We start from the raw sequence: 25,217 nt of genomic DNA on the forward strand, positions 1-25,217 counted from the left end.
CCGCCCGGTTTGACGGTTTATTTCCCGTCGCCCTCACCTCCTCCGCGGGGTTGATCTCCACGCCCTTGTTGAGCTGGTCCTGGAGCGACGACACCATGGCGTTATTCCCTGGTACTCGGTAGATGCCGGTGTATTCCAGCCCCATGTCCTCCACCAGACCACAGCAGATCTCCACGATCAGCGGGATGAACTGAGAGGGAAGAAGGACGACGGATGTAAACACAGAGCATTAAGAGAAAAAAATAAAAAATAAAATCAGCTCCAACGCGTTCAGGTGGAGACGGAGGTTGAAGCGGCCGACCTTGTTATCGACGCCGGGCTGACAGTCCTCCAACCTCACGCCGAAAGCTTTGGGTCCGGTCTTCTTCGTCTTCTTCATGATGTTGATTCCCCACGGAGACTTGGGAGGGCTGCTCTCATCTGGGGACGGATCGAACACTACATTAGATTTTGGAGCTCGACACAGAGCCTCAATGCTGGAAATATGGGACTGCATGAGCAGATATTAGAATTAATACCTGTAGAATGATGTAAAAGGATTTCTACAAGACTTATACATCTTGATGTAAAGAATTAAAAATACAAATAAAAGTTATCATCTTATTTTTATTTCTGTATTACTTACTTTGACACTATGCTGCCTTATCTTTGGTTATTCCATGTTCTGTTTACAGCATATGCGCCATAGAAATATTGACTTTGGTTCTAAGTCAGTCTTGTTTTTATTTTTGTTTAGTGTTCATGTTAAAAAGCATAATATGGTTAAAATATGGTCAAAAACACTGAAAAAAAATGTCCTGTTTTAGCGTAAAATTATTAGCTATAAGCAGAATAACAAATTCATCGATTTATTTCTCTTTCGTCATATAAAACTGAATTACCCATAGCTAATGCCAACAGTGAAAAAGCTTACAGGTGAAAATGAGTCTTAATAACTTCTGATATTTTAATAAAAACAAATGTAAAACAGTTGCCAGTTTTGGAGGTGTGCTCTGTCAACAATTCACCAAATGGCACCTTTAGAAGAAGAGTGAATTTGAACGACTAAACGATGCGGTTTCCACAACTTTGTAGAGATCAAATTTACAAGTAGCAACTCGAAAATTATTTTTAATGTTATTATTTTGTTAAATTGACCCCAGGTCCCCTCTAAAAATGCCACTGAGCGACATCGACGGTTCTTTCCCCCCCGACACTGACCTTTGCCGTCTGATTTCGGGGATCGCGGCGCTCCGGCAGCGTTCTCCTGCTTATTGAGCAGGAAGGGAGGCTTCATGCGGGGCAACCTGGGAGACGAGTCCGGCTTGCTGGCTGTGGGACTGCAGGGGGAGACAGAGAGACGGCTGTAAGTCCAGCTGAATGTCTTCCATTGACAACGATCTACTGTATATCTGCTGAGGGGGTCAGGAGCTGATGCATCCTGAAAAACCATTTACACTCACATTCAAACTTTTTTTTTGGAGTTGCTAATTATTGCAACCCGATTTTAAGGTTATTTCAGGTCCTCAGCTGACTCACCTTTGTTTTCTGTAGTCATTAAGCTTCTTATTGATGAGGGCCTGTCTGGAGACGCCGAGCTCCTGCAACAACAAACACATCTTCATGATGACTCCGTGATGCTCTGCTCCAGTGAAAACACACTACACTGAACACGTGAAGATCTGATCGGTAAAGGTGCGTCCTCTGACCTCGCTGTCCGTCTTGCTGTTCTCCCTGATGACCTTGATCCAGTCCAGCATGTCCTCCCGGTCCTCCGCCTGCAGCAGGTACTCGCAGAAGTCCTGCGTGGTCAGCCGCAGGGCGTGCTTCCGCTTGGTCTCGCTGTACGCGATGTCCACCAGGCAGCCGCGGATGCTGATCGGCTGCTCGTCCTCGGCCCCGCCTCCGATGGTGGCCCCGCGCAGCACCGCCTCCCTCTTGTCCTTGTAGAGGAACAGCGAATGGGAGCGGAAGACCGAAAAGACCCGCTTCCAGGGACGCATGCCGCTGCCCACCTTCTGCGGAGTGAAGAAGAGATGCGATGTGATGCGAGTGAATCCTTGTCAACGATTTCCTGCCTTCGTTATCCTCCGGTCGAGCTCAGGTCCGCCCACCTTGCCCTTCTCTGTGAGGATTTGTTTGAAGTGCAGCCATCCTTCCCGCCGTACGTCGCTGTAAGTGATGTTTCCCAGCTCTGAGGTGGAGTGACGTTTGGAACGGACCTCCTCTGCGGTGCCGAGGTTGTCCAGAGACTGAAACACAGACAGGAGCGTGTTCAGAGTATTTGTTGACATGTCAGCCTTTTTAAATCCTCTACCCATTGTTGTCTTTACGCCTGAAAATAAACACCATTAAATCAGACTTTTTCCACTTTTATTTCAGTGTGGTAATCAAAAGGTATGATAAAAAATAAATTAATTAAAAAAAAAGGCATCCCATTTCTGATAATAAATTCAAATTAAAAAAACAATTAAAATAAAAATTCTTATCTATATGCAACCGTGTGATTTTTTTCAAAATCCAATAAGTCAATAAGTTTGGAGTCAGTTTAAACACTTGTGTCACAGTCAAAGGGGTTTTCCAATCTTTTAATTGGCACATTATGTCATGACTTTTCTACTCTTGTTACATTTTAGCATTTTGCAACTGAAGTGCCACCAGTTCAGAAAAAAACGTCTATCTGACATCTCTGTGCTTTTTGTATATGGCTGAATATTACCTTAAAAACTTATAGAACATAAGTGAGAAATACATTTTTTTGTCCTCCAAAAAAAAAAAAGTTGAATCAATAAAATGCACACATTTTTTTTGTTACTAGCAGCCTTTCCTGGTCTGGTGTGACCAGCAGCTCATGTTGGCTAATAATCACTAATATTGGTAATATTAGGCCAAAACGTACCACTATAAATGACATCATTATGTCATTTCACTGACTGTATGACTCTTCTGTTCTGCTCTGCTACATTTTAGCATGTCACAGGTAAACATCTCAATGATTTTATGAGAAAAGTTCAACTCAAAAAGTGACTTAATTTTCAAGAGGAAAAGAAAAAGGAAAGAAAATTCAAGGTTGTCATCTGGTAACCGTGGCAACAAGAGGTGAATTTAAACTCCCTCCAAACCTCAGGCAGCATTTTACACAGATCACTTGTTTGCAATTTTTTGACCAACGACGTGGAACATTTCTTTGAAATATCACGTTTGTGTGACTGAATTCTGTAGAGAGTCACAAGTTATAGATTTTTAATTCAATGCAAGTTTGGTAAATTTGGTATTTTTAACTGTATGATGTCCTCGTTTGTTTGCGTCTTTTTGGTTTGAATTTTACACCATTATAACATGTAACTAATAGTCGACCGACCGAGTGAATTCATTTAAATTACACTTTCTGTGCTCCCACAGAAGAGCTGCAAAGCACCCCAAAAAAAATGTGCTGCTTCATGTAAATAAGTAAAAGGTGAAGAACTCACCCCATCTGTGAAGAAACTCTTCACTCTCTTTGGTAGCCTCCTGTGGAAAACAACAACACAACAAAGGGTTAAAGGTCAAAATGCCTGCCAGACACAACATATAAAATAAAGCTTTTTTTTTTTTTTCATCCAATAACAGCCAGCTGTCTCCGCTCCGCTGTACTCACAAGACTCGTCCTTCCTCTCTGAACGTGTTGAGTCCTTCGTCGCATGACTTGGAGCGCTCGGTGGTGATGGCTAGAAGATAGGAGGAACGGCGACTGGATTTAATACTGCCTGCTCGGTGAAAGGATGAATGAGCGGAGAGAGAGAGAGAGAGAGAAAGAGAGAGAGAAAAGGAAAAGAAAAGAGACAGAGAGAAAGACAGACTGTTGATGTAATGCCAATCACCAGAGTGGAGGGTGATGGATTGGGAGATGGGGACAGTGAGGGAGGAAAGCGGGAGGTGGGGGAAGGGGGAGCGAGGGTGTTTCAGTGGCGAGGGGAACAGGTGACGTGGTTGCGATGTTCACGGTGGGGACGTGACCTAGAGCAGTGGGTTAGATTACATTTCCTCCGGACTGCTTGCTCACCACTAGCATGCAGGTAAAGTCCCTGTGAGTACAGACGGACATGCGTTTGTGCTTCAAGGAGACGTATCATGCAGATCTCCGCTTTAAACCAGACCAGAGATTACATTTTAAAAAAAAGATTTTTTTTTTTTGGGCTTCATGCACGGATATAAAATAAATAAATAACCAAAACCACTCTGAACAAACGTTTCTACAAATCCGACATGCAAACACTTCAATGGCACTGCTGAAAACTTCCTCTCGTCGAGTCCTTTCAGTCTGTTGTTGAACACTAAAAGTGATGTCTTGTCGTTCGGTGAGATTATTTCAAACTGTTTTCAATAAAAAAAAAAAGTGACTTGTTTCATGAATTATGCAGAAATGATTTGTCAGGACTGTGAATGAAAACGGCATTATCAGGTGAAAAATGCTGCACTTGAATTATGGAAAATGACACTTTATGTCAGTAAAATATTTAAACAAGTGAGTTTTTTATTAGAAACAGGTTGAAATTGTCTGATTTCTTTTTCAGAAAATAAGACCTTAAGGACTTAAGACAAAAACGTTTGATAAGATGGAAATTATTGCAGTGAAGAACCCAAAGAGGCTCTTTACAATGTAAAACTGGGTCCAACAAACCAAGCAGGTTTTTGGAATCTCATGCAAGCCTCGTAAATCCATGTTGGAAATAAAAAGAGGAACCACAGATCTCATTTTTTTTTGCTGCATGCAGTGGCGAGGAAGAGAGGCAGAGGGGCGGGGAGGGGGGGGGGGGGGCAACTCACTGCAGTCGTGTGAGAAGAGCCTAGTGAGGGGGAAGGTGAAGGTGGGGGAGGCGGGGCCGGTGACCACGGCGGGCGCCGAAGTCATGCCGCTGGACACCACGGAGGACGCCGGCACGTGGCGGGCGCGCAAGTCAGCGCCGGGGCTGGTCGGCTCGTCTGTGGGAGGGTGGAGGGGAGGCAGGGTTAAAAGAGGAAGGAGGGAGGAAGAGGAGAAAAGGGAGGGCAGGGTTAGGTGTTAGAGAAAAAGGTCAGAAAGGGGGGCGGGGGGGAATTAGGGGTTAAGAGCAGGAGAGGGTAAGGAAAAGAGAGGTTTCGAGGGAGAGGACGGACGAGGAGCCGAAGGGTTACCATCGGAGATACTGAAGGAGAGAAGTGCATTTCAAGGTTTCCACCTCATCCTTCGATGTCATCCCTTTAACTGCATAAACAACATGTACAGCTGGAACCAACAGCAGACGGCAGCACGAACACAAACACCGACAGTCATTTACAAATCCACAGAAATCTGTGCATCACGAGTTGCAGATCACAATCTCCGTAGGTGAGACTTCACACAGCTTTTCTTGGTTTTTTTTTTTGGCCAGTAGATGTCAAAAGATATTTAGCTTATTATCACGCAAGACAAAAAAAGAAAAAAAGCTAATAAGTAAACAGCTGGTAGAAGCTAATATTCACCGATTTTACTGAAATAAATTCCTTTGAATAGTTAGTTAGTCTGTTGAGGATTATCTGCTTGTCCTATTAATGAATTATTGTACTGTTGCAGCTCTGTAAACAGGACTACAAATCTGACCGAGGAGTGTATTGGATGCATTTTTGTTGGTGTCAAAAAATGTTTTGGGCCAAGAACAGGAAAAGGTGAAAAGAAAGAGCCGCAGAGCGGATAACGGAGTAAAAAGAAAGGCCGTTGCCTGTAACACAACACATAGGGCGCAGGAAACCCCAATATCATTCTTTTAACTGTAAAATCAACATGTACAGCTGTCGCGCTGGAACACACGGCCCCTCCAGACTCCAACAGGGAAGTATCCGAAAGATACACAGACACGAAATACAAATACAACGACGGTCATCTACAAAACCACAGAAGAGGCCAAAGGCACTGAAACCTGTGCTGCTCGTCTCAGGAATGAATCCACATGACTGCAACCTGCCTAAAGAGAAGAAGAAGAAAAAGTCCCGCATGGAGAAAAAGGCAAATAGCCGACATAGAGTACAGTACCTGAGTCTTCAGTTGCCATGGGAAGAGCTTTTCATTTGCTCACAGAGGTCGGTTTGTAAAAGAGATTTACCAGGTCCAGGTTTCAGTTCTTTATGAAATCTAAAGTAGTGTACGATCTAACACATGCAGGAGAAAATGTCCAACGAGTAGAAAATACCGTGAGGGTGAATGAATGTAAATATTCAGGGGTATTTTTACATTATTGACTGAAGCCTGCAGTGTTCAAAGAACGCACAGAAATAAAGCTGTTTTATAGGCCACGCAGGAGAAATAGTCCTAAACAGTTTCAGTTGACATGAAGACGTAAGTAAAGGGATATGAAACCGTAACACACACACACACACACACACACACTTCCTGACTGACGAAGAGGATTAGAGACACCGGCACCACATTTGCATAAAGCGAGGAGAAGCTAGATTTGCCGGTGATGTCTTCAACTGTCGGGACCGAGCAGCTGCGAGGCGCAGGCCTGCTCCCTGTGGATGGCAGCAGAGGGCAGCACAACCCTGCGGACCGGACGGACTCGGGCGTGCGCCACCCGGTCAGACCACCGCAAGTCTGTTTAAAAGAATTCTTGCTATGGTTTCATATTTAAAACAAAAAAAAATGTACGATTTTTTTATTTTTTTTTTTTCCATCTGACCGGATTCATCTTTTCTTAACCTCTTTGCCTCCTCGTGATATAACCGTCCTCCACCTCTCCTCGTTCTTCTCTTTCCACCTCCCGCCCTTTTGCTTTTTCTACGCCGCCCTCCTTGTGCATATTAGTGCCCCGACATAAGGACGGAAAACATTCCCAATCTGGGATGAGGAATCTGCCTGTTTACAGCAGGGCCCAGAAATAGCCGGGCTGTGGGTTTAACAAAGGCCATCATTAACAGGCAGCCAGAGAGTGAGCTCAGAGGGGGAAGAGAGACGGGCCAGCAGAGGGGAGCAGCACACTGTGTCCCGACTCCACCGTACATCCTATAACATATGATGTGGAGCTCGAGGGACTCAGAGATTAGAGCTCTGTGGGAACAAAGGTGAAGAGAGAAGAGATAAATTATACAAAGGATTACACGATACTCTGAGGTTAATTCCTTTTAAACCTCCTTCAAAAACCCCGTTGGATTACTTCAAAAAAAAAAAAAAAAAACTACGCCGCTGCTAAGCATATAGTGAGGCTGTCTTTACTTACTCTACTTGAAATTTATATTTAAAATGTTGGGAGGTTGGGGGAAAAGCAACCGAACACTTTCAGCACCTTCATTGGTTTTTAAATTAAAATGTCAAATGTCTTATTTAAATCCATTAAAGTCTGACAGATAAGATAACTAACAATTACCCTAGAAAAATAACTGCAGATTATTTTATTACTTTAATAATCATGGCGGTGAGGACTTCAGTTTGCTTGTTTTGCTTTTGGCCAACAGTCAAAAAGATATTCGACAAAAAAAAAAAGGTGCAAATTCTAAAAGTAAACTGCTGGAACGAGATCATATTCACCGCTTCAACTTGACAAATTACTTTAAATAGTTAATTTGCCTGTTGAGGATTATGAGTTGATTGAATAATTGATTAATGTTCTGTTCCAGCTGTGTAAACAGGACTATAAATCTGTCCGAGGAGCCGATGACAACTTTTGGGACTTGATAGTTTTCAGCAGTCAGCATATCGGATGCATTTTGGTCTGTGCCAAAAAAGATTAAAAACAGAAATGTAGGAAACAAAACAATGAAAAAGAGAAAGATTGAACTTGAGAGCAGAAAAAAAAGAAAAGAAGAAAAAAAAAAAAGAAAGAAAAGAATGTTAGTGCCTGTAAGACAACACGGAGGGCACAGGAAACCCAGACAAGGAAGTCTCCGTCCTGGTCTGTCAGTTTCCAGGGTGCAGCTAGTAAAGACAGTCACAGACTGAACCCCCAACACACCCACAAACCCCGTCATCTAGCAGAGCAGCACAATAGCAGCATTGAAGGCGGGAGCTGAGAGTACGGGCCCCTACTGTTCCCCACAAGGACCACAAAAACCTCCTGGTAATTTACAGCTTAGATTCATGTTGAAAGACACTAAGTGGGCGCAGAGTAAAACACTACAGCTGCTTACATCATTTTCAATTTCACTTTGCATGAGCTACGAGAAAAAAAAGAAACAGAAAATATTGATCAAAGTTCGGAAATCTTTCAGCGTCTTAACACACAAGATGTCATAAAAAGCATTTTTGCCTTCAGACAACAGCCCTGCCTTTGTACTTCTTTTTTTTTTTTTTTTTTTTTTTTTAAATCTCAAGAAAAACAACAGCCTGTGAAATCGCATGTTCTCAAACAGTCCCAGATCGTATCGGCATCTGTGTCAGAGAGATAAAGAGATGAGGAAAGAAAGGAAGAAAGGGAGCAGGAGGAGAAAAGCTCCCTCTTCTCGTCTATGGGGAGAAACTAGCCTAGTTTCAGTCCGTGGCCATTAAAACGTGTCCCGGCCTGCAGCGCCGACTGCTCGGTTTCGTTTGATTCAGGTGAAGGCAAGAATGTGACTCTGACAGACAGACTGACAGAGGCAGAGCGATGCCTCCGCCGGTTTGCTGGATTCGCCTGGATTTTTCTCTCTTTTAAAAACGACCGTCCGGGTGCTCAAACGTTCGACGGTCACTCTGAGATCGGGCCGGAGCTTCGTCGGTCAGCCGATTTAAATCTGTCGGTCGTCAGGGTGAGCGCCGGCCGTGCTCGTCCCCTTCAGGACGGAGGCACGGCTCGTCTCGCCCGACCGGCTTCATTTGACTCCGCGGCCGCCGTCCACGTCGAGGCGATAGAAGCCGACCTGAAGCCTGCGGGGCTCCGTCTCTTTTCAGTCTTTGCACAGCGAGAAGCAAGCCAGGACACGATCGCAGTCACCTCCCACCGACACCAGCTATAGGCCATAACTCTACAGTACGAACACATTCATGCAGAAAAAAGAAACCTGCATATCCTGCACGAACAACAGCTACGACAGATTATTATTATTATTATTGGTACGAACATTCACTGTTAAGTTTAGACGCCTCTTTAGGCTACAAGTTCCTAATTTGAATGTCCATTTTTTTTTTGTTGTTTTTTTGCTATACCGGGCTAAAATGACATAAATCTCCATCACTCTCTCGCTCACGCACAGACAAAAAAAAAAAAATTATTCAGGAAGTTAAGACCTCCACCTCATTTCCTTGGCGCGGTGCGGTGACCTTCAAGGCAACCGGATTCAAAAACTCCCATCAGATATGATTCAATTATACAACTAATGCTGTTTGTAAGACCCTGGTAAGTCCCAGTATTACCCAACGCGAGCACACACACACACACACACACACACACACACACACACACACACACACACACACACACACACACACACCAGCAGCAGCATCACAGTCAGATGATGGAAACCTCGCCTGGAGCCCGAACAGACAGACAAGAAGGAAATAAAGGAAACACACACATTCCCCAAACTCATCGTTTCATTCTGAATTACGGGTTTTGCATTTCCTCCCGTTAAGCTTTCACTAACATCTAATAAACAATCAATGGGGATTAAATTTGAGAAGAGAAGTGATGAAACCTGAAGGTCAGTCGGAGGTTGTTTTTGTTTTTGTTAGTTGTTTTTTTTTTGGAGGGAAAGGGACACGGGATGGAGGCGAGAAGCTGCCTACGTACCTATGAAGGGGATGGAGGCCAGAGAGTCGTCCTCTATGGGGAGGGGGGCGAGGTTGCCGTTTGGTTTGCGCGGTGCCGCGTCTCCTGCGGGCGCCGAGTCTTTGGGATCGGGAGAAAACAAAGAGGGTTCTAGCCCGTCCATGGGCAGGGCGTAGTGGGGGTGTCGCATGCCGTGTGCGTTCCTCCGCCCGGTGGGGGGCTTCTGCCTCAGCACCACTTCCTGGGTCTGCGCCACCAGCTCCGCCTGCGCTTCCGCCGCCCCTCGTTCCCTCTCGTGGTTCGTCGGCCTGTACGCTCTGTCCTGGGATTCGGGGGACGCGGAGGCGAGCGGGGACGCGGCGAGGGGGGCCGACGTGGCCTCTGGTGGGCTGGTTTTCGGCGCCGGGTTCCAGTTCAAGTGGGGGCCGGAGTACGAAGGGTCCCTGAAAGAGTGGGCTTGCTGCATGATGCGACCCGTCTTGCGGTAAAACGAGGGGCTGTAGCTACGGTAGCCCACCGGCTGGTCGTCCATGCTCTGCCCGGTAGGAAGCCGCCTGCTCTGGGGGGCCGCCTGTTGGGGCTGGGGCTGGGGCTGGGGCTGGGGGGGGGGCCTGGGTCTGCGGGTGGGGTTTGGACTGCGACTGCGGGTGTCGGGGCGCCGGAGGAGCTGGCGCTGCAGTGAAATGACTCCCCGGCCTGGTGTACACGTCGGTCCTGGGGGGCGGCTGCGGAGCCTGCTGGAGCCACGAAGGCCTCTCGAACCGAGGCGACACCAGTCCAGCTGCTGCTCGGTCCAACATCTCCAACGAGCGGCCGTGCCGATCGTACTCGGCCAGCAGGTTTTCAGAGCGTGTTCGTGTGTAGTTAGAGCCGGACGGGCCCCGACCCGGACCCCCCTCCCAGTCTTCGTAGGACCAGTAGGGCTCACCGTGAGGTCCGGGGCCCGACTGCTGCAGTAAGAGCAGCGTGTCCTGGGAGGCGCTGTGCGGCCAGCCGCCCGTCCGCTGCTGCTGCCGCCTGGTTTCGCTGAGTCGGTCTTGGGAGTAGCTGCGATGTCGGGTCTGCATGCTGCGTCCCGGGCGTTCGGGCAGCTGGTTGTAGTACCAGTCAGAGAGGGCCTGCTGGCAGCGCTCGGTGCGGCAGTGGCCGACCTGCTGCGGGGGGGGGCTGGTCCAGGCCGAGCTGGACTTGCGCGGCTGAGCCTGCGAGGAGCCGGCACCGTGGTGGTTGGGGTAGTGGACTTGCAGGGGGCTGGACAAAGGGCCTCCTGAAGAGGAAGATGAAGAGTAGGAGCGTCCCCTGGTCTGGCCCTGAGGCTGCTGGCTGGTCATACCGTACTGGATCTCCTCCGTGCGGTGGGCCGGACTGCTGTGACCCACGCCGCCGGGCTCGCCCGCCCGCCCCTCCTGCCAGCTGGCGGGGCTGCCCACGGCAGAGCGGTTGTCCAGAGGCGATGAGGGGCTGGGAGAGCCTGGCCAGCGACTCCAGTTGTCCAGCTGGTTCTGGCCCATGGACGCGGCCAGGGGAGCTCCGGCCAGTGGCGTGGTCTTGGTGCGCGGGTAACAGAGGGGAGGCGGTGGCGGGAGGTTCTCGGCTCCCCCGGCGTAGGGTTCGTTCCCCGTCAGGTAGGCATCCTGGGAGTACGCCTGGAGGAGGGAGGACAGTCAGAGGAGAGGTGAGAAAAGGACGCGACGGGAAGGAGGGAGCGTGTGCAGCAGTCACGACCTCAAATCAAAAATGTGTAAACAAGTTGGACGACAAGACACGACAACCAGAACTAAAGACGGAGTCGTATCGCTCAATATTACACAGCAGGCCTTAAAGTGGAAGGATCTTCCAGCTCAACCCCTTCTGCCACAGTTCGTCCCCGGGGGCCTCAACGCTCGACGAAAACACATGCTGGCGAGCAAACTGCAAGAAGTCCCTCGAGCAAAAGCCACAACACACACTGCACAGCAGCCAGCTGCAAATACATGTCCCCGGCAACGTTGCGTACACAAATACAGGAAATACATACACACGCTCCCGCTGCTTTAACAGTACCTCCTGCAAATAACAAGCTCGTGAACAAGCGATTGCTTTATCAATTAGCCGCGGTGTCACATTCAAAGCGTCAATTACGACTTGAATTTCTGGGAGGAACAAAAACAAACAGGTCATTTTTCAACGTCTTTGGCACATTTTGAAAGGTTTACCTAATCGTTTAGGCCGTCCAGCAGAAGCCGGAGTCTTCCCACAGCTTGTGTGTTAAACTTGTAGTCACCACAAACAAACCCAAGAGGAGGAAGAGCAGACTTATTCTCACCAACACTCCCGACACGACCCCTCCCGCTGCTTAAAACCGGCCGTCCTTCATACTCAGCAGCCGGAAAAATCCACTTCACTTCGCTTCTTTTTACTTTCTTTTGGTGATTTTTCTTTCTATCTGCTGATCGTTCGTGTTATTTTTTTTTTCCTGCTCTCTCAGATCCTTTCCAAACTCCCTCTCTCCCTCCCTCTCATTCTCTGCCTTACTCCACCCTGTGGGAGTGTGGAAGGAGGCGCAGCACTGGTGATGTCATGCGAGGAATGCAGCAGATAGAGGCGTAGCAGCGAGGAGGAGGAGCGTGAGGACAGAGCAGTGGGTTTATAATGTTAAGACATGGCAGGATATTTAAAAAAAAACAAAAAAACGGAAGGCACATTTTTGGGTGCTCTTTCGGTCGGACGCTTCTGCATGTGCGCGATAAGAGAATCGCTTAAATGTGGCGGTGTGGTGTTTGCGTGTTGACATGTCGCTCGGGGTAAAAAGTGGGAGGGGCTGGGGGAACGATGCATGTCGGATCATGCGAGCGAGCGTGGAGCAACCTGTGGAGCGACAAAAAAAATGTGATGTTCTGTACACGGGCGTGTGAACGAGCAGCGAGTTGTGAGTTTTTTTTAATTTTTTTTTTACGTAAACTCCCAAGAGTGGAGATACCAGCGGCTTTTAAAGAACGCGTGTTGTAATCTAAACACAGAGCGGAGAGCCGGTGAGTCATTCGGCAGCCATTCTAACAGAATCTCTACATTCTTGGACAATGACGGGGCGAATCTTGGTTCAACCCGGCCGACGAGCGCCGCAGAATACACGCTTGTCCTGGGATAAATATATGGAAGTGTGTAATTCCTGAAGTGTGTGGGTTTGTTTTGTTTGTTTTGTTTGGTTGGGGGGCCGGGGAGGGGGGGGGGGGGGGGTGAGAGGAGTAAAAAAAAAAAGTGCACAAAAACAAAAATCTCGTACTCACACTTACCAACTGAAGCACGTCTTCATCTTTTGGCATAATGGAGAGCTCCAACACACTCTCGCTGCAGGACACGTTCAGGGAGAGGGAGGGCCGCGGGAATAAAGGTACACAAGAGATAGAGATGAAAAATAGACTCGGCGAGAGGCCAAATTACACAAGAAGGAAATGACTTCACATAAAAAAATGTACACCTGTGTGCTTGCTATTATTACAAATAAAAGAATAATAACTATAGAGTTTAATTTCAGTGAAACGTCTGTCTCGCTGAAGTCCACAGTCGGTAAGTGATTTTCACCGAGTTGTTGCATCATCCTTTCACTTCACTGTACACTCTGTTTTTAGACCCACAACAAATGCCTCATATCAATATAAAAGGTGTTTTGGTTGCTATGGAGACCTCTGTGGATTTTGGGGTCTAACAGAAGGTCAGCAACTCAGGCGGGTAAATATGATATACAAAATCAGGTTTCAGAATCAAACCAAAACCAAGAAAGGCCTACAAAATTGTATTTTGGGTGGAATTCTTTTTGATTCAAAACCAGCAACTTTATCGATGTTAACGTACTTTACTGGTCTTAACCCTCCTGTTGTCCTCGGGTCAAAATGACCCGCAGCTGTGTTCAACCAAGTTCTATTTTATTTTCATATTTTTTGGGGGTCATTGGTGACAAGGAGGCTGTGAGGGTTTCTTTAAAGAATGATGACCAATGATCCCTAAAAATATAAAAATATAGAAATAAAATAGAACACGGTTGAACACAGCTGCGGGTCATTTTGACCCGAGGACAACGGGAGGGTTAAAACACGAGTCCAGCATCATTCTTGTCAAGTCACTAATTTCCCCCTTTGGAGCACCACAGTATTTGGATTTGGAATCACGTAGACATGCGGGTGTGTGGAGCACACCGCTTCAGGGTAGACTTTTTATTTTTTTTAAAGTAGGTCAGATTTATACTACCGACTCGCTGCATGTCATCTCTTCGGTAAGCTGGCAAAGAAAAAAAAAAAAACAGACGTTTGAATAAATCAACACTAGTCTGACGGACGGCAGGTCTTACCTGTTCTGAATGAGGGCGATCACCTGCGAGTACGTCTTTCCTAGAACGCTCTCTCCGTTCACTTTCACCAGTCGATCCCCTGCAGAACACAGACATTTCAACATATTATATCTTCTTATGGTGACCTTTGACCTTTAAGGCAGGTAGAAACCCAAACACGATGATAAAGAAAACACCCAACGAAGACACCGAGAAGGGATTTATTTCCCCTGAGGCATCAAAACAAGAGTTGTATTCTCATTCGCTTCCATATTTGGATTTTTTTTTTTTCTATTTACGTTCCAGTGACTAAGGTGTGTTTAATCTCAACTAAACCAAAAGCATGCGGGCAAAACATTCTCCTTATTATCCGTGTTTAGAATGGGAGGACGGCGAAGTGCGGCATGAAGGACGAAACCAATTCTAATTTAATCTGATACTTGTTATTATTATAGTAAAAACTTCAGGTACATTTACTCCGGCGCGTCTTGAAAGCACATTTTTGGAAAAGTTAATAATATCAATCAAATATAAACATATGTAACAAGCAGATCTACAAAGCTGTCGCACGACAATAATACAAAAAAAAAAAAAAAGCAGGTATGTCACCACAGATTACCTTTTTGTGACCGGGACAGCTGTTAGAGAACTACATGTGTGTGTTCAAAGTTTGCATGCATTCACGGTGACTTCAAGCAAATACATATACAAAGTGCTCTCTGTGTGTGTGTGTGTGTGTGTGTGTGTGTGTGTGTATTTGCATAATATTCAAGGCAGCATGTGACTTTCTAAATGTGACAGCCTGCGTTTGAATTGTTCTGCTGCTTTTCCCAGTTTGGTTTGACTGCAGATCTGCTCAGGCAGCGAGACGCAACAGGAAGTCCTCGGTAGCTCCGTTACAGTCAAATACGCTGCGAGACGTTGAGCTGCCGTTCTGGTATTGGCACCGTGTCGCCGACAAAAAAACCTGCTATTTCTAACAATGAGAACATATTTTTGTTTTTAATTCCCGGCTAACTTGCCCTTCTCCGCATTAGTTCACAACTCCTCACGTGTGCAGCGTCACATGACCGTCGCTCCCCCTCCACCCCCACCACCCCAAACCTTGACTGATTTGCAAATGCAAATCGCGATGTTCACGCTCCTCCACCACATGCGCTCCTTTTACCTGTGCACAGGCCCGCCTGGTGGGCCGGACCTTTTTCTCTCACGTTCTTCACAAATATGGTGTCCATCGGCTCCAGTCGACCTTTCTGATACCCTGCGTGACAAAAGGTAAAGAAGAAATCCCAAAAAAATCAGGGACTGTAACTGTTGAATTGTGACACCGAATGCTGTTTAAAGATGAGACGTTTTCTGCTTAAAAGCGTTTCTGTTTATGACTCTTTCGACCTTCAGAATATATCATTACTGAACACGTGTGTTGTTCTCATGACTACTGTAGCTGTAGTGCTGCATGGTGTCCTGTAGGTGGTGCAGAGAGGCTGCAGAGCAGAGGTGACAGCAGGAAACGCAGGAGGTCCCTGCTCATTACGTCACCCTCATCCCCACTGCTGTAAAGTTTAATTAGTGGCCTGATGAAAGAGTGACACACACACACACACACACACACACACACAGAGAGAGAGAAAGATAGAAACGACTTACCCTTTCCATTTCCGTTCTCCTCATCCTGCAGGACAGACGGAGGCAGAATTACTATTCACATTCAAATCAAGTCAGTTTGTGTCGACTTTGATTGTTATAATTATAACTCTTAACACAATTGTAATGAAGGTCTTGAGCTGGGATTTAAAAGTGAGATGACAGTGAGCGGATAAACTGTCCCACGCACACACATGAAGACTGTAAGCATGTAATATGGCCTCTAGAGCTTATTTTTGCTCTTAAGAAAATGTGGAAAAAAAATCTGTTAATAATGACATAGTTTTAATGCAAAAGCAAAAACTGACTGTCTATGGAGTTGTGAAGGAAGGAAATAGACTTTAATATCAAAAATAAGGTGACTCAAGCGGAGCGAGGTCGTTATAGCTGCATCGCCACCAGTAACTGTTGGCAAGTCTCCTCCAGATGCCGGGAACTTCCCAGACACCTGCGACAGATCTGTTTGTTTGTTGTTGTTATTTTTTTCATGAGCTTTTTAATGTCGGAGTTTCAGGTCCAACGCAGAGACCGACTTTTCAGGTTAGACTCGTGACATCACACACACACACACACTGCAGCGAACACACAAAACAAAGGTGTGTGTGTGTGTGTGTGTGTGTGTGTGTGCGTGTGTGTGTGTGTGGCAGAGAGAACGGCGGTTGGTGGGCGAGATTTGATAGCCGTGTCTGATCACCTACACACACACACACACTGAGCTGAGTGGACAGTTTGGGGTTAGGGGCACGGTGGGCTGACGGCTGCGTGGCTTTATGCTGCGCTGAGTGGGCTCATTCCAGGGCTCTGCAGACAATGGTGGGGGGTTTAGAGGCAGAGAAAGGACCTCTGCCGACCCCCGAATAGAACTTGGAGCCCGGGGATGCTCGGCCACCGCTCGGTCCCAATCTCAGCACATCCGGAAACCAAGGAGGAGATGGTGGGGGGGGGGGGGAGTCTGGGGACCTGACACTGCAGATACCCGACACTGGGACATTATTAATAAAGACGCCACAATTATAACCATGAAATCAGCTCTCCCAGATTCGATATAAGTTTGATGTGATGCATTGTAACATCTTTTTGTAATATTTCAAAACCAGTTTCGCTTGTTGAAAGACAAAAAAAAAAAGTCTTACTCTGAGCAGTTCACAGTGAAACTGACACATCTAAAAGACCTTTAAAACTTAATATGAAATATGAATATTCTAGTGTAAAATATCCTTCAGCTTAAACAGAAATTCAATTGTTGAAGCTGAACAATATTCATTTAGTTTTGTTAATTAAAACTTGCATCCACATATTCAGGAAAATATCTCTTCATTACAAGAAGCTTTTTGATGCCAGCAGTAGTTGAACCCATTGTGCAGATTTATAATATAATGATATTACAATATAAACACAACCAAATTTTGTATCCTTATGCCTTCACAATTAATTTTCTGTCATCTTCACTTTCACATTCATTTGGAAGCTTATTTCCTGCATAATAAACAATTAAAATAAAATCCTAATAACTGTTGAGTGTCAAGAGGTTGCAGATTCGATATTTGTGAGCGAGCGCGTTTGACAAACAGTTCATCTCCGAAGGTTTTTGAAAACAGAGAACTGTTGGGACCACCACACGAGAGGGGTTTGATTTATGCTTTTGAAAGTATAACTAAAGAGTCTTGAAGACTTGCAGGACCCGCAGACACCCTGAAATATGAACCCCGATGGAGTCACACGCCCGGTCGGCCTCTGATAGCCGGACACCGTGAGGGGTAACTTGGGCGACTTCCACGAAGCCTCTTCGGGGCTCTGTGAGACCGATTGTACAAAAAAACACCACGTGACCCCCGGCCCCTGTGAGGCGGTGCAGACGAGGACAGAACCGGGGGCCAAAGGCCAGCAGTGGGCCTATTGTTCAGACCCGGCCTGGTACGGCCTGCCTGCCAGCGAGTGGTACCAGGCTAAGACAACAGATCTCATTCAATCTGGTGCTCCTATCTGCAGCTGCTGGATGGTGGGGTGGTGGAAAAAAAAAAATAAGAGAGGCCTTGTTTCAGCCGGCTCACCCCACCCCTGCCTCCGTATCCTTCAATGTCACATCTGGAGACATTTGCCCCACACCCCTCCCTTACACCTCAAAGAGCTAAATAACCACTCGCTCACAGACGCTCGTTCCAAAACAATCTTAAATTCACCGAAGGCAGAAAGAAAAAAAAAAAGGCCCGTGAAATAAACAGGAGGAACACTTTTCAGTCCAGTTTGTTGTATATAGAGGAGCGTTTTCACTGTATAATCGTCAAAACGTTAAAAATCGGAGCCCGTATCTGTATTTTGTCTCCAAGTCTTGGGTTTCTCCTCCTTTAACAGACTCTTTAACAGCTTTCAGCTTGTTCAGTCTGTTTGTCTCTAATCAGCTAAGCTGGATTTCTCTCTTTGTCTGGATGTTCATTTGGCTCAGCTCAACCTGGCTGACCCTCGGCTGCAGTATGATTGGCTTGATCTCCCAGCTCAAATTGGCTCTGTCCAGAGTTCAGAAAGTTAAACGAAAGGCTTTCGGAAACCCTTTTAAATGCCAACTGGGCTGAAATAGAGACCATGTGTGCCGTAAAAATAAACACGGAAGTTGGAAAAAAAAAGAAATGGGGTTTGTGACACTTAACGCTTGATCAAAAATAATAATATTTGAAACATAATTTAATACCTTTCAACATCTTGAAACTCAATTCAGTCTCACCTTGAGGTTGGTGTGCAGGGCCGACTCTGGAGGGTAAACGATGAAGTGGCGCAGCGTGAAACCGAAACCCTGGGAGTTCTTATGGAGGACCAGCGTCCGGGGACCCTTCCAGCCCACGCCGACCCCCTCCCTTCCCGGCCGGGTCGCCATCGGCGGCCGAGGGTTGTCGCCGGCCGAGGAGAGACCATCCCTCCGCCCCTTAGCCTGGAAACACAGACGAAGAGAGTCAGGTCGAGAAATTATCACCGGCGGTAAACGTCGTTTCCCAACAAGCAGAGAAGGAATAAAGGAAGGAATGAATAACAAATTGGAGATTTGGAATATGTGATTTCAGTGTTATTTATGGCGTAAAAAGAACTACAGACATGGATTTATTCCATTAAGATCTACAAAATGTAGAAATGTGCGCTTTTTTTTTTTTTTTTTTTTTTTTTAGATGCAACAACCTTTCTGAATCCCTGGAAGAAGTGCAAGGTGACATTAACCCCTCGACTGCTGGGCTGAACATGAGCAGCTTCCTCATGAGAACGGCTCGAAGTCCGGTCAGCTCTACATGCCAGCGAGCCTCAGAACAATAGGCCATAAACATAATGGGGGGGGGTGAGGGGAGGTCGACAACCAGGAAGGCCCCCCCCCCCCCCCCGTCTAGACGAGGCCACAGGGGGACTGTGGGACTGACCTTGGTCCTGTGATAGTTAGTAAAGGTCCAGGGAGTCCCAAATAAAGTTCGATTTCCACCTGCTCTCTAAATATCTCATTCCTGCTGCCGAGTAAATAAACCCAGCGAGCTCAGCTGACACGCACACGTGAGAACTATCACCCTCCTGTTGCCCCAACGACCCACATCTGTCAGTCAAACACAATCACCTGACCAAACAGGCGGTGAGCGGGAAGGAGGAAGAGGAGGGAGGTAAGGAGGGAGGGAGGGGGGTGTCACTGTCAGGTCTGAAGTCAAGTCCTCTGGGGTTTAGTGATCGAGTGCTGCATGATCGCTGCATGAGTTCACAAAATGAAGTTTAGTCAAAAACTGCATTAAATTACAAGTTCACCGCGATGAACTGCCCAACAGAAAAGAGGAAATCTTTTAAACAAAGGTTTTGACGGCTCCAGTAAGTATTAAATCTTGAGAAAACATTTCTATTTTTCTTTTCAGCATCAACGTGAATACTTTGAATGGTTTTCTTTCTGACATGCGACGTACCAAATGATTTATCAATAAATGACCCGTCCAGGGTGCCTTCGCCCAAAGTGGGAGGGGCTCCAGCGCCCGGTGACCCTGTTCAGGTTAAACTGGGTGCAGATAATGGTCCGGTTAAGTCAAGTCTTTCAGTGAATGTCTCGAATCTTTCCTGTGACAAAAAAAAAAAATGCTGTTTTAATTTAAAAAAGATATTCTGGTGACCCTCACAGCAGCTGCACGAGCTGCACAGAGGATAGGCTGCCATCATTTGTATTCACCCGAGCTACATATCAGCAAACAAACAAAGTCCTCGGATTTGTATGACTACGGCGGTAAATGTGTGGTTTGTCACTTTAAATGGCAGGTTTCTCACCTGCACAGTACAGCTGAAAAAAATATAAATATATATATAATATTAAATCGAACCACATTAGATGTACGAGAGCCATTAAAGTTTTTGAAACTCCTGAACCTCCTTTCTTCAGATTGTGCAGTTTTGTTTTCAGTGTGAGAATGTGTGTGCGTGTTTGTTTTCATGTTAGTGGGTCAGAGGTGAACACGTCTAGACCACAACATCAACCACCCCTCCTCCCCCCCCCCCCACCACCACCACCACCACCCCGAACCCTCAAAAAGATGGACACCCCACATTTCACTTCCTGTCGCCCCTTCTACACACAAACGCACACCGAACCCATATGCTTTTTACACACAAACACAGACGCACACACTTGACCCGGCGGCCACACAACAACAGGAAGTGGCAGGCCGGAGGCAGGAAGTGGGGTAGAACTCCTTCACTCCTCCGTCCGTCTCCTTCCTTCCACCTCGTCTTCCTCACTCGCCACATGTATACGTGCGATTTGAAATCCTGCGGCGCTGACTTTTTAACCGCACGTTTTCTTTTCCTCGACTTTTACATTCCACAGAGAGAGAAAAACATAAGTTTGCACATATAGATTTCTTTCTGGGTTTTTTTTTTTTTTTCTCCAAGAGTCCCAAAGTGTATCTTGAGATACATAAATCTACTTGATCCTGAAAAGCCTGATCTTAAGTCTGGCAGTCTAAACAATGTAAAGTAACCCCTGTTATTTTCTCAAAGAGGCGAGCGGCGAAGGTCCATTATGTGGCACAAGAGCAGCACAAAGAAGTGCGTGAGGAAGGCCGAGGAGTGTCAAATTAAAATGATAAAGAGAGAGAGAGAGAGAGAGAGTAAAAAAAAAAAAAAGAGGAAATGAAAGAGCGAAGGGGGTGAAAGGAGGAAAAAGACAGAGCAAATTCCTCAGAGGGAGCGGTTTGGGTCGGGACATGTTGAAACACACACTGCAACTTTGGCGTAAGGAGGGGAGGGAGCACAGAGAGAGAGAGAGAGAGAGAGAGAGAGTGAATGAGGGGAGAAGGATGGAGAGGAGGAGGACGAGGAAGAGGAGGAGTATTGGGCCCCAGCGAGGGGCAGGCTCCGGCACGCCGGTTTCGACCGCATGGCCCCTCCCTGTGCTCGGGAATACCAAAACCCTGTGATTACCCAAAACACACAGGGTCTGACTGGGTCTGGGAGCCGGGACCGTTTTCCCACTCGGCTGCCGTGGACTTTTTTTTTTTTTTTTTTTCTTCTCAACCTGCAGTCTTAGATGTCTTTTTAAACACCTCACATGTGTCCTCGCACCTCGATTTGATCAGCCACGACAAACCCCCCCCCCCAAAAAAAAAAACAACTCAAACTTGCTGACATGCTCCGGCCATCTCCCGGACTGGACGCTCAGTTTTGCCAACAAGGCACTCGGAAAATTCTCCCTGCGGTTTTTCTCAGTCTAAATCCCGACTTCCCACGCAGGCTTGAAGACATAGACGGAGGGAGGGGGGGGGGGACCTCGCAATTGTTTTGCTGAGGAAAGAAGACATTTGGGTTGTTTTTTTTTAAGTGGGAATTTCAACAGCTTAACACTGGCTGGTTTTTTCTTGGCGGAGGGGGGAGGGGGGGGGCTGAAATTTTCTGCTGAAGCCAAATAAAATAACAAATATAAACTGTTGAGTGTCCATGAGATGCTACTGAGCCCTCAGAGATCCTGTTACCACCTGAACATGATGTCATTAAACACACAAAAAGCTCTACTGGAAACAATTGAATATGCAGAGCGGCTTGTAATGCCACACCACAGCTTCCTGCTTTTGAGTGGGTGTTTAGTGGGTAAAGTGGTGTGTGCTGGCAACACACACACACACACACACACACACACACACACACACACACAGCAGCAGCAGCAGCAGCAGCAAGCTCTTCCCTGTGGATATTTCTCCTCCTCAATTAAGGTGCATATCATTAAGATAAAAAGAAAAGAGCGCAGCATCTATCGCATCTATAACGTTCTGCACACATTTTGGACGTTTGAAATATAAAGATGCTAAAAAAAAAATAAACACTATCAATGATAATCTTTTAGAAAAAAAAAAGAAAAAAATTCCAGTTAAAAGGATTTTCTGCTCATAAGAGGCTTTTTTTTTTTTTTTTTTAGGGCGTGAAAATATGGTAAAGCTGGCGGTCCTGATCGCCAGGAGCAGCGTACGTGTTGGCGAGCACCCACAAACTCTCGTCCTCGCTCCATCCGGGAGGTAAAAGCAGCGCGGAGGAATGCAACAGGCCGTTCGGAGAGGGGTGGGGGGGGGGGTAGCCCGGCTCCTGCTAACGCCCCAGCAGGACAGAACAATAATGCCCCCTTCTAAACAGCTGAGAGCTGCAACCTGTTTGAAAAGTGGGAGCTTTACGGGGCCGTTACAAATGCTGACGAGCCTTTAATCCCAACGGCTGTCTACGCCCGCGGCACTGCTGCTGAGCTGCCAAGAGGGAACGGGAGGGATGGAGGGAGCGGGGGCAAAAAAAAAAAAAAAAAAAACAACAACCCCAAACTCATCTCATCCTGATGAGTCCTGCTGGACTCACCGGCCACACAGAGGGCGCGCTCCACCACCTCTGCAGGTCCAAATGCATCCTACGACTCGAGGAGCAGACCAGACGCATGACGTGCGTCTTGAGTATCCCGTTGAGCTCTTGACACACAATGTGCCCTCAACAACAAAGAGCAGCTCAAACACTGCACATCCCTCTGTAATTTACATAACAAGATGTTTTTATGAGCCGTACACGCGGGCCTGACTGTGTGTGTGCGTGTGTGTGTGTGTGTGTTTGTGTTTGCACGCACCTCTGTGTCAGTATGAATGTGTGTGTGTGCACAAAAACCAGTCCGACCCCACAGCGTCAGTTCAACCAGGCCAACAGGTGATGATGCAATGTCGGTTAAACTGGGTTTTCTACTCGAACAGTAAAACGTATTGTTGCTTCCGCTCTGACTGAAACCCGTCTCGCTGCCAGTGATGATGCTAAAAAAAAATTTTTGGGGCCGTTTGGATTCGGCACCAAAGCATTTCCAGGAGGAGAGAAGAACTTCCACAGCGTGACTCGGTAGCCCAGTGGGCAGAAGCACGTGGCATGCAGTCAGCGTTTGAAGTGGATTTCAATCTGACCAGGGACTTTTTTTTATCCCTCTTGTCTCCACTTTTAACTTTTGAGGAAAAAAAAAGCCACAAAAAGCACATCAGACTATGATTGATGTGTGTTGACCTTCCTTTTTTTTTTTCCTTCCACACTTTATCACCTTCCGACATGAAATAAAATAGATTTTCTTTTCATCCGAGGAAGCTTCTACATATTGTGACGCTTGCATCTGTTTGACTCGATGAGGTTAAGAACGAGGAACACATCCTGTGGTCCCTTCACACACGGTGGAAATCTCACCGACATCACCACGAATCAAAAATCCCCGGCGTACGATCTGACACAGATAAACTTGGCATCGTCGGTAGCAGATGGCGACGGTGGGACTGCTTTTCCTTTTCCTTTTGCTTCCAGTGAAATTACAACGGACTGTCCCACCTTTCCATCCAGTAAAACCCAGTTCAGGTTTCTGGGAAGGTGTTACTTCCTTTCCAAGAACTGGTTAACCTCTGGATGGGCTTCAGAGCCACGTCATTACATCAGCTGTTCTTGGTTCTGGACCTAACCGGGAGTCGGTTCTTCTTCTATCAAAAAATGGGAAGACCTGGTTTAAAAACGAGGCTCCGCCTCCGAACCGGCTCTCCTCCAAAAAAAAAAAAGGTCTGACAGAAACCTCTCTCCTAAAATGTAGACCGTGTACAGTTTGTATTTGTCCAAGCTGTGTCCATAGACCCCCCACACCACCACCACCATCACCACACACACACTGGCATTCCTGATTGGGTCATTTCTTAACTGTGTCAGTGAGTCAGATGGGGGGGGGGGGGGGGGGGGGTTGTTGATAACAAAGAGGAAAAAAAAGAAAAGAAGAGAGACGTAATATTCCACATAAATGCCCACACTAAAATTAGATCATGCGATGCCCTGAATACTGAGGGGGGTTGAGTTGGGAGGGAGGAAGAGGGGGGAGAGGGGGGGAGAACTATCGCAGAGCTCCCACAGCTCCCCCGCCTCCACGGCACCTCGCTAAAAGTGGCACTTAGCAGCCTCCTTCATCTCCACTCTTTAGCCACTAATTAGGAAGGAAAAGGTCAATACGCAACGCGCTCAAGAGTCCCGCAGACTGAAACACGCGTAAACTGTCCAAAAATAAGACGAAGGCTGCGCAGAGAAATACCGATCATGATGTAGTGGAGGCTGAATCAACACCAGTTTCCTTTCATGGGTATTTACACAGGCTAAAAAGGGGTTTGGATTTAATTTTTCAATGCATTATTCATAAAATATATATTTAAAGGGTATTTTAAATAATGAAAGCTGTACGAGGAAATAATCTTAAAAGAAATATTCGAATTTTACTTTTTTTTTTTTTTTGTATGTACAGGTGGCTGTTTACTTTCTGACGGTAACTGATCGTTGTTTACACAGCTTTGTTTACCACGACGTCCCCGACTGAACTAAAGACGCCAATCATGCTCTCCAGAGGAAACCAGCTGAACACCCACTAAAAAAAGAAAAACATCTGGAAAACTCCAAATAACCAGAATACAAAAAAAGTCATGCAGACTCCCAACAGAATAAGAGATTTAACTCATAATTGCTCTGCAGACCAACTGTAGCTAAACGACTGAAACGCATCAAATCCACTGATGCAAAAGTTTCCAAGAATGTCTGAACAGCGAGCGCCAGAAGAAAGGAGCCTGAAGGCAACACGACTCTGAGCTGGAGGAACAACGAAAGGTTGAAGAATCTGTCAACCGATTTCAAACAACGGCGACGGAGAAACGCTGTCGACGTAAAAATTCCCACGGGAACCAAACAATACCATTTTTTTTTTTTTTTTTAAATCTCAGGAGGATTTAGCAGCTCGTGTTCAACACGTTGTCTTGTCATAAACTATTAGAAAACAAATTGATTCAACAATACTTGATCATGTCGATTGACCGGTTTCACGAATGCGTCACACACAAATAAAAAAATGCCCAAAAGTGAGAATCCTTTTTTGTAGCTTACAAAACTTCAACCCTGGTTTTTTAACTTGTAAAACACACTTTTTACAAGACCAAAAATTATATCAGTGAATCAAAAAAAAAAAAAATAAACGGTTATTTCCTGCCTCGGTCATTCATAAATACTGTCCTCATCAGATCGTGTGTATGTCACCCAGCTAGAACATTTAATGTGGAGTTAGCGAGAATAAATCAACAGCAGCCACCGACAGTCACAGA

General features: G+C 46.3%; 1 protein-coding gene across 1 annotated transcript in view; it reads right to left on the reverse strand.

Moving 5' to 3' along the window:
• Positions 1-25,217, reverse strand: part of arhgap23a (Rho GTPase activating protein 23a) — a 33,559-nt gene that overhangs the window by 7,053 nt on the left and 1,289 nt on the right. The window contains 16 exon segments of the mRNA XM_069165401.1: positions 38-190; positions 302-420; positions 1,201-1,319; positions 1,519-1,580; positions 1,689-1,997; positions 2,094-2,231; positions 3,450-3,489; positions 3,617-3,725; positions 4,786-4,941; positions 9,675-10,254; positions 10,256-11,299; positions 12,926-12,980; positions 13,978-14,056; positions 15,125-15,217; positions 15,604-15,628; positions 18,320-18,523. Coding sequence (XP_069021502.1) covers positions 38-190; positions 302-420; positions 1,201-1,319; positions 1,519-1,580; positions 1,689-1,997; positions 2,094-2,231; positions 3,450-3,489; positions 3,617-3,725; positions 4,786-4,941; positions 9,675-10,254; positions 10,256-11,299; positions 12,926-12,980; positions 13,978-14,056; positions 15,125-15,217; positions 15,604-15,628; positions 18,320-18,523 — 3,285 coding nt within the window.

The sequence above is a fragment of the Embiotoca jacksoni genome, unplaced genomic scaffold (genome assembly GCF_022577435.1).
Source record: "Embiotoca jacksoni isolate LCO1_2020_lvr unplaced genomic scaffold, fEmbJac1.0.p SCAF_34, whole genome shotgun sequence".
Classification (NCBI taxonomy): domain Eukaryota; kingdom Metazoa; phylum Chordata; class Actinopteri; family Embiotocidae; genus Embiotoca; species Embiotoca jacksoni.